Source organism: Triticum aestivum, chromosome 3B, assembly GCF_018294505.1.
Source record: "Triticum aestivum cultivar Chinese Spring chromosome 3B, IWGSC CS RefSeq v2.1, whole genome shotgun sequence".
NCBI lineage: Eukaryota > Viridiplantae > Streptophyta > Magnoliopsida > Poales > Poaceae > Triticum > Triticum aestivum.
Window position 1 is genome coordinate 52,503,644 of NC_057801.1, and position 9,270 is coordinate 52,512,913.

Here is a 9,270-nt window from a genome sequence, read left to right on the forward strand (position 1 = left end):
CAAGAACAGTGACCGAAGCCACCAAGGGCTGGATCCGCTGCAAATCGGAGTAGATCGGGGTCGAGGACGAACATCACCATGGCCACCAACATCCAGCGAGGAACCGCCGCCGCAGCCGAAGCCCACCACCTCCCCGCCATCCACATGGCCAGGGAAGTGGCCCACCTGTCCACGCCGGCGCCGCCCGCCGCCAAGCTGCGCCGCGTGCCACCAGCCATGGCCGCCGCCATGGATCCGAGCCGCAGGCGGGCCGCCAGCCGCGGTGCCCCGCGGGAGAGGAGAGCCGCGCCACGGGGGGAAGGCCAACCCCAACAGATCGGCTCTGGGGAAACCCCCCACCCCCCCCCTGCGCGCCACCGCATCGCACGAAGCGGCCTCGCGCCGTGCACACGGGGCCCCTGCACAGCCGCGTCGCCAGGGCGCGCCGGAACCCCAGATCGGGTCCAGCCCGCGCGCCGCCACCTCGTGCCTCGCCGTGCCTCCTTCTGCCGCTGCCTCGGAGTGGATCTCCTTTCCGAAACCAGGACCTGGCGCCCCGCCGCCGCCTTCATTGGGGCTGGCCCGAGCTTCGCCGGGGGCGTCCTCTGGCGGCGGTAGGACGGCTGGGGGGAAGGGGAAGAGGGTGGCGGCCCTAGGTTTTTTTTACCCCCGAGTCGCCTGAGTCATGTAACAGTGCACACAGAACTACTACTCGAAATATGTGCCATTCATCTCCCATCCGACTGTCCAGATTTCCCTTTTTTTTTCTATTTCTGCATCCGAAGCTCAGATTTTATTCTAGTTGCTCCCTGTTCTACGCGTACTGCATCTTCTTTTGTTTCTTTTTCATGGAAGCCAGCCGTGCTGCTGCATCTCCATCTCCTGCCTGGCTGTGACGGCGTGACCCTGCTACCCCGTTCCTCTTTTCACTTTACAGAATGTAGCGACTACGTTGGTTTTAGCTGCCCACACCTCGAATTCTGAGACAGTCAGACTAAAGATTCTCTTTCGTAGCACGAAGAAGAAAATATAATCGTTTTCCTGTAAAATGAAATAAAAACTAATAATAATATGTGCTAGTCCGAAGCATTCATTCCAGCTGGTTGATGAGATGTGAAGGCCACTTCTACCTACCGTGCCTTAATAAATCGGTTTAGTTGAGATGCATTATTCGATCATGTGTAAGTATTTACTCCAACAGCGTGTGTACACCTTGTTGTCTAAATTTTCATACTCCCTTTCATTCATGTGCATAAGACATCTTAGGGCCTGTTTGGTTCCAAATAAGTCACCAACTTATAAGTCGAAAAGTGAAAAAAGTGACTTACTTTGCCAAACAGACCCGACTTAGAAGTCCCCCTAACTTATAAGTCATAAGTTGCTCCACCCCAACTTAAAACTTATAAGTCATCCCTTTTTATGTGGGTCCCACCACCTGCATGATGTTGATTGGTGTGTGAAGATGTGTCAGGTGATTTATAAGTCAGGTGACAACCAAATAGGCGTGACTTATAAGTCACTGGTTTTAAGTCACCTGACTTAGTCAGGTGACTTATTGGAACCAAACAGGCCCTTAGGTCATGCAAAAAAAAAACAGGCCCTTAGGTTGTGCACCGCGGTCAAGGCGAAGGGAAAAACAAGAAAACTTAATATTTATTTGCTAATTAATACCATTGCATGTAATGAACTAACCGTTGCATGTCGTGTTTGGTAGTCTCAAGTCATTATAATTAAACACACCTCACATCTCTTATTGGTTGATTACTTTATTTATTTTAATAAACAACAAATAAGGTGGGAGTTAATGCATCGCACCTAAGTGTTTTGAGATTATTTGGTTTTCGTAAGGTGACTTATACATCTAGACGAAGTAAGTGTACAACATGGCCTAAAAGATTCTCTCATACACACATCCAATTTTTTAGGATTGTGTATACTTAGACTGTCTAATATAGTCTTATAACCGCGAATTCAATTGCCATTTTCAGTAGATATGATTCGAACGTTTTATGATTGCAATGGTTAGGCATCTCTAGGGGCTAGGCTAAATTTGATGGCTTGTATTTTAGACTCCAAAACGACGATTCCTTCTCCGTCATCTCATTTAGGTACAAAAATCTCTAGTTCATGAAGATGTCGCACGGCGCTGCATTTGGACACGTACAATGCCCACCGCAAGGAAGCCCGAATTCTCTATGGCCATAGTCATGACGGATCCACCCCCGCGCAACATCTAGAACGCGGAGACCAGCAGCTTATAGGTTGCATCGTTTGTTCCTCCGACGCCATGAGGGCCTCGTAGTGCATCTGTGCGGCAACGAGTGACGGCTTGACCTCATTGTCGGACACCTCCTCCGTCATGCGGTCGTCATCCTTCGAGCTATCCTCTGGCGAGCTAGGAGGCAGTCCTACATCTATGTCTCATGTACGCGGGGCCTGCCAGCCGTTGCCAAGGCTAGCCCAAACTGATGTGCATTGAACAGGCACTGTCGGTGGTCGTCATCGCGCAGGCGGACATGGACGGAGGAGGAAGAAGAGGCATATGTTGTGTAGTTTGGGCTATGTGTTGTCGTGTTTATATAGCGGGTACCGGTTTGAATGCGGACGCGAGCGGTTGGTTTCTTGGCCGATGCGCTAGTTTGGCTTCAATACAGTAGGAGGCCTAGTCTAGCCACGTCGCTCTGAGTTGGCATTAAACGCGGTGCGTGCGCTCTCGGTTGGCATGCTGCTTCAATGCTCGGCATGCTGCAGAGCGGTCACGTCCACTCTGGATCAGCATGAATGTGGCACCCGACAATATGCAACTTGGTGGGAAGGGAAGCATCTGCATGTGAGAAGTTCCGAGTGGGACTATTTTTGGGCGTGTACATGGTGGTGGCCCGGACTCCCGTAAAGCCTCCTAATATGCATCCAGTTTGCGAGATTTCGAGCAACCGGACGCGTCTGCGGGCTATTTAAGAGTCTGTGTTGGAGATGCCCATCTCCCATCTATAGAGCAGAAATCATATAATCTAACCTTAAAAAATATGGAAAAAATATTCTTTCTTCCTCTAATAACGTGCACTTGTCACAAGATATACGGTAATGTTACCCAGCGAACATTAGTTTGAAGGGGGTGGCAAACGAACGTCATTTGATGTCAGGGTCAGGTCTTTTGCCAGCTTAAAAAATAAGCCGCCTCCTCCCCAGCTTTTTTCATAAATTGTCTCTCTTATTCGGTGGGGCTTCTAAACTAGTTATGAGATAACTGATTTAGAAGTCTCAGAAAATTTAGAAGGCGGCTTATGTTTAAGCTGGGGAGAAGTACCTTATTTTTAAAGCCACCCAAAAAAAACTACACTTAATTATAAGAAAAGATCAAATGGCGATAGTTTCTAAAAGAAAATTGCCTTCTCGGTAAGAATCTGTCATCTCGCCCAAAGAAAATATACTCCTCACCACTTGACAACGAAAACTGCCACGAAACCGTCGCATATGCCACCCTCCCTAACCAACGTTCGCCAGCTAACAGGGTCCAAGGTATACATCGTGCACATGATTACGTACCGAGGCACAGAGTGGCACGGCGAGGCGACCAGCCGACCACCACCACCACCTCCACTCCTGCCTCCTTCTCCTTCGGTGGTGGCCGTGGCTGGCGGCGCACCGGGTCGAGGCGAAGTGGCGGAAGGCACGGGCCTACCAAAACTTTGCCAAATTCCTCCCTACGCTAAAATAATCAAAATGTGGATTTCGCCGTCGGCGCGCACCAGTCAAGCCTGAAGCTTTCTCTTCCTTCTCCCATGGGAATGTGGATGCCCATGACATTTTCTTTTCCCCTTCCGCCTTTTTCCATTGGAGCAATAATGCTTTGAGAGGTGGTTGCTCTTGCTCCTCTGCTTGTCCCGGACGCAGCCCAGCGCACAGGGGTCAACCCAGCTTCCGACCCGGCCACCCTGCTGTGCTCCCCTGCCAGGCTGCGCTCCGATTTCGATCCGCCGCCAGCCGAGCCGTCGCCGGGCCGCACTCGCGCCGGCGGCCTGCCTGCCCGGTCCGCTCTGGCGCTCGGCCGCTGAGCGCGCCACCTTCTTCCGAGAGAGGTACCCCACCACCCTGACCCCCCCCGCCATGGCTGCTCTGCATCTCCGATTTAGACGAACCTACATCGAATTTGACTAGATTTTCGGTACCAATTCTGAATTAGTCCAGACCTGGGCTTAACTGCAGTCTGGAACCAGAGATTTTCTCTGCCCCTTTCTCCATTTTCCTTGCGTAAAAAAATGTTTTGAGGTGGCACGTCATTGTACCAACATAAAGAGGAAGCCAGGGTCAGGGTAAGGGAAGGAAGGGAAAGTAGCCACCTGAGCTGAGAGAGGCTGGCAGGATGCAGCTGCCAGCTGCTGCAAGACGGTGCGATCTCTGCTCGTGAGATCGAGCACCCTGGTAAGCTAGCAGGCATCACCGATCATGTTTTCATGCTCACCTACCTGCTCGATCCTGTAACTCTGTCTGTTGATTACCCAGATCTCACACCCATGTGTCCATGATCCGCCCGCAACATCTTGAGAACAAGAAGGAGAAACCTCATCGAGATCGATCATGGACGGAGACCAGAGGAGGGAGCTGGCCGCGATCGCCAGGCCAGCGCGCGCGCAGGCGGACAGCCCGGCGCGGCGTCTCATCGCCTGGCTGCAGCTTCTCTTCAGTGAGTCATCGATCGATCTCAGGCCGTTCTCGATCGAGCTCGCTCGTGACCCGTTTCGATCCTTGGTCTGTGTTTCGCAGAGGCGTTAGTTCAGAGGCATAGCTGGCTGGCAAGGTGGCAGGTGGCGGGGCGCCCGGCGCTGCTGCTCCTCTTGGCCTTCTTGGTCCAGAAGAACCTTCGCCGCTCCTGCCTGTCATGGCACAAGTCGCGGCTGCAGAGGCGCGCTGCCGCGGCCGTCACTGTGCAGTCGGCGTTCCGGGCCATGGCGGCTCGCCGCGACCTCCTTCTCCGGCGGCAGACCAGAGCAGCCGTATACATCCAGGTAACTGTAGTAGTAGTAGTACTGCACTTCTGCTGTTGGTGTATTGCAGCTCTCTTACAATGAACATTTTGTAAAAGGCGCAATGGCGCGCGCGCAGGGCGCTGTGGAGCTACCTGGCCATGAAGAGAGCCTCGGTGATCTGCCAGTGCGCTTGGAGGCAGAGCATTGCGAGGAGGCAGCTCGGCAAGCTCAGACTGGTCCTGTCCTGCCCTGACTCCTCCTCATCTTCCACTCCAAGTCAGCTTGAGTGGTGGTTGGTCATCTGGATTTGTTGAAATGTGCAGGCCAATGTTGAGAGGGAGAGGCTCGATGAGATCTGCAGGCTGCACGAGATGGTGGATGTGCTGCAGCAGGCGGTCGAGGACGCGGAGGTGAGGGTCATCGCCGAACGGGAGGCAGCGGTCAAGGCGATAGCGGAGGCGCCTCCGGTGATCAAGGAGACTGTGGTGTGGGTGGAGGACGCCGACAAGGTTAACTCGTGGAACGCCGAAGTCGACCGACTCAAGGTGATCTCTCATGCCAATGCCCATCCAGAGATTGTACAATGTGCTATGGTTCACTCATATGAATTTCTGGTGTTTGTGGTCAGTCCAGATAAATACAGATACCAACGTGCTCTTGCTCTTTTAATTTTTTGTGTGCTGCAGGGGTTGCTGGGAGCAGAAATGCAGGCCACCGTTGACGCCAAGAAGGCCCTGGCAAAGGCTGAACTGAGGAATGAAAAGCTGGCTAGGTTGCTTGGAGTTCAGGAGATTAAGAACAAAACGCTGCAAGATTCCGTCAAAAGGTTGCAATTTTTGTTTGCCTATTTACCATGTTGCACAATGCATGCTGGCTTTCCTGCGAGTTAACGATCATGAATTCGGACATTTTGCACGGTTGTTGAACAGGATGGAGGAGAAAGCTTCCGACCTCGAAGCAGAAAACAGAATGCTTAGACAGGCCGTTGCATCGACCCCTTCGGTCAAGTCACCATCTAGTGAAAACCACAGAGCACATGATCTTCAGGTACGCATAGTTAGAAAGCATTCTATCTATAATCATGATCATCAGTATACTAAAACAATGTTTGTGCATGTTGACAGGCAACTCCATTGAATGAGAAAACAACAAATGGTGCCGTTAAGCCGATGATAGTGGACAGGAACGGCGATATTCACGACGTATGTATGGTCCTACAGTTAGGTTGATCAATATTTTTGGTGGGATGCGTTGCTAATTTGACCCTGTGGGATCTCTTAACTAGGATGACAATGCTGAACTGCCTGGCTCAAATGATGCTGAAGCTGAGAAGCAGCAGCAGGTAGGATTCAGGTTCTGAACTCTTGGATAAGCTTGGAACAGCATCACAATTCATGTAATGCGCCTTTTGCGACATTTCTAACACTTCTGAAAAATGAAGGAGCTGCTGATCAAGTGCATATCTGAAGATCTGGGATTCTCGACCGGAAAGCCTATCGCTGCATACCTCATCTACCGCTGCCTGGTCCACTGGAGATCATTTGAAGAGGACAGAACCACTGTTTTCGACCGCATTATTCAGAAAATAAGTGCTGCAATTGAGGTACGTGACATTGACAATGGTACACATAATTGATAAAAATGGAGACATGATGTTTTGTCTTCTCCTGCAAGGCGCGAGACAGCAATGAAAAATTAGCATATTGGCTATCCAATTCATGCACACTGCTGCTGCTTCTCCAAAGGACACTGAAAACCAGTGGTTCAGCTGCTTTGGCGCGTCAGAGGCGAAGAACATCGTCACTCAACTCACCGAAGGTAATCATTTTGTAGAACTTCTCCGCTTCATCGTTAGCCGATGTTGTCAACAAACTTGAAATTATGTACTCAATACCGAGTCGGAAAATTCCAGGAATACCAAGCTCCTGGTCACCCTGAGCGTTCAGTTTCCGATGGACGGTTGGTTGGTGCGCTGACTGACATTTCCCAGGTTGAAGCCAAGTACCCAGCTCTTGCTTTCAAGCAACAGCTCACGGCATTGCTGGAGAAGGTCTATGGAGTGATCAGGCACGACCTCAAGAAGGAGCTGTCGTCTCTGCTTGGGCTGTGCATTCAGGTAAGCGCTGCACGTCTGCTAATTCTCATTAGCATTTGATGGAAGCTCAAAGACTAAGTGATGAAATTAAATACCTTCTCTAGGCACCGAGAACCTTCGTCGTCAGCCCCAGAGGAACAGGCTCTCAAGGAACAGACATGGCACAACAAGCCTCCATGGCACATTGGCAGAGCATTATCAAGATCCTGACGAATTCCCTCAACGTTTTAAAATCAAATTACGTACGCACCAGAACAGTATCACCGGCTATCGTTGTTATTCGAAACACATCTCATTTCACATTCTTTTGCGGAAACGCATTTGCAGGTGCCGCCATTCCTGATCTGCAAATTGTTCACCCAAGTATTTTCATTCATCAATGTGCAACTATTTAACAGGTACATGCAGCATATGTACTGCTACTCTTCATTCATTCATGTATGGCAAAACTAGTGCCATGTACAGATGAACTCAAATGATGAATATTTTTGGATCAATTGCAGTCTGCTGCTTCGGCGTGAGTGCTGCTCATTCAGTAATGGGGAGTATGTCAAAGCAGGACTGGATGAACTGGAGCATTGGTGCCATTGGCTAACGGAAGAGGTGACAACATTTCTCCCCCATTGTTTCACTAGAGATCTCACAGGAAGCAGTTGGTAACCAACCTTCATCTGTAAACAGTATGCAGGTTCATCCTGGGATGAACTGAGGCATATTCGGCAGGCGGTCACGCTCTTAATACTCGAAGAGAAGCACAACAAGTCTCTCAAAGAGATCACCGACGATTTCTGCCCGGTAAGTCTGGACCTTAGTGATCATTGCTGCTTTCTTAATCATAATCATCCTTCTCTATTTCATTAACTTTCTTGGATACTACATCTCTGTCTTGCGAATAGGCACTCAGCATGCAGCAACTGTACCGGATCAGCACGATGTACTGCGACGACAAGTTCGGAACCTTGGGCATCCCATCAGATGTAAGCTACTCCAACACACACGCGCGCGCGCGCGCGATCTTGACAGGAATTTGCAGGTTGCATCTCTTATCATTCCTCTGGAGTGGATAATAATGATCCGTTGATACCGCAGGTCGTTGCGAGCATGCGAGCCAAGATGATCGGAGGATCGAGCAGCCCATCGGTGCAAGACGACATCAACTCTTTCCTCCTGGATGATGATTTCAGGTTCCAAGCAAAGCATCACCCTCCCCTTTCTTTTCCTGTTCACTTCACTGGCCCTGTTTGGAACGCTAGAATCTGCTTTCCTCATTCCTTCGGAAAAATCGCCGTTTATCTCTTGATGCAGCATACCGTTCTCGGTGGACGACATCGCCAGGCTGATGGTGCACGTGGACATAGCAGACATGGATCTGCCGCCGCTGATCCAGGAGAAGAACGGCTCCCCGTTCAAAGCCTGAACGGTTCCGGTGATGTACATACATAGCGCGTGATATATATACATACATACCACAGTTTTGGCTTGGTTTTTTTGGGTACATAAAAATCGGTTTCATCTCCCTTTTGTGGCTGGTTTTTGGGTTTTTGTTTTCCTTGTCTTGGATTTTGAGTGGTTCTTGGTTGCGTTTGCGTGTGCCGACCTACTTGTACAAAAGTGAGCTGTATATGTAATGTAACTATATGTTCATCCAGTAAAACAAGGAAAGAGATTTTGGGTTTTGATGATGATGGTTGAGCGTCTGTCACTTGAGACTATAGTTCATCCAGTAAACTGGAGTTCGCCGCTGTGTCCCTCCCTCGAGCCGCAGGGACCGCGCACCGCGGGGTGGCACAAATGGGCCAGTGGGCCGCGTCTGCGTGCAGGGTGGTTCTTCCTGCGGCGGCCCAACTTGGAAGCGGACTGGCACATACATATCGGACCATCCTAATCTCCACCTCATCCTCACCGAAATCATCAAGCTCTCTAATCTTCCTCTGACAATACGTGTGTTGAACTATCGCGACAACCGACACAAAAAAGTCCAGCAGCTGCCCTCTTCCTTTTCTTTCTCCTCTCATCGTCATGCAATGTGTTAATGTGCAAGTCCGACATCTCTATTAAGATGAAGAAAACAACAATTGAGAAAGCACTCGAGCTTGATTACTAGTGGTACACAAAAAACTCATGCTCATTGCTTGTGTACATGCCCAACTCATCTATATCTATACCAATATAAAAAGACCCAAAGGGGCAGATCCAATTAATCTCGGCCATCAAATCATGTCAATTCAA

General features: G+C 50.2%; 1 protein-coding gene across 4 annotated transcripts; it reads left to right on the forward strand.

Moving 5' to 3' along the window:
* Window positions 1-3,613: 3,613 nt before the first annotated feature.
* LOC123068524 (myosin-17) lies at window positions 3,614-8,723 on the forward strand. Of its 4 annotated transcripts, none has more exons than XM_044491107.1 (20): window positions 3,620-4,058; window positions 4,168-4,401; window positions 4,483-4,663; window positions 4,744-4,985; window positions 5,063-5,182; window positions 5,270-5,491; window positions 5,633-5,772; window positions 5,876-5,993; window positions 6,071-6,148; window positions 6,232-6,288; window positions 6,388-6,549; window positions 6,621-6,764; window positions 6,859-7,062; window positions 7,146-7,283; window positions 7,369-7,439; window positions 7,545-7,644; window positions 7,723-7,836; window positions 7,938-8,018; window positions 8,131-8,225; window positions 8,347-8,723. In XM_044491107.1, the coding sequence occupies exons 3-20, from the start codon at window positions 4,558-4,560 to the stop codon at window positions 8,456-8,458; spliced, it is 2,304 nt and encodes a 767-aa protein (XP_044347042.1). In that variant the 5' UTR covers window positions 3,620-4,058; window positions 4,168-4,401; window positions 4,483-4,557; the 3' UTR covers window positions 8,459-8,723. The 4 variants fall into 4 exon arrangements, with proteins under 4 accessions (XP_044347044.1, XP_044347042.1, XP_044347043.1 ...); XM_044491108.1 differs by having other exon boundaries at window positions 4,186-4,401; XM_044491109.1 differs by having other exon boundaries at window positions 3,614-4,401; window positions 6,937-7,062.
* The last annotated feature ends 547 nt before the right edge of the window (window positions 8,724-9,270 follow it).

What these genes read in the sequence shown, in the direction of transcription:
- LOC123068524 (XM_044491106.1), top strand. Translation starts at nt 4,558, where the DNA reads ATGGACGGAGACCAGAGGAGGGAGCTGGCCGCGATCGCCAGGCCAGCG. An exon ending in GGAACGGCGATATTCACGAC is followed by an intron (nt 6,149 to 6,231) that starts GTATGTATGGTC and finishes TCTCTTAACTAG; the next exon opens with GATGACAATGCTGAACTGCC. An exon ending in CCTTGGGCATCCCATCAGAT is followed by an intron (nt 8,019 to 8,130) that starts GTAAGCTACTCC and finishes TTGATACCGCAG; the next exon opens with GTCGTTGCGAGCATGCGAGC.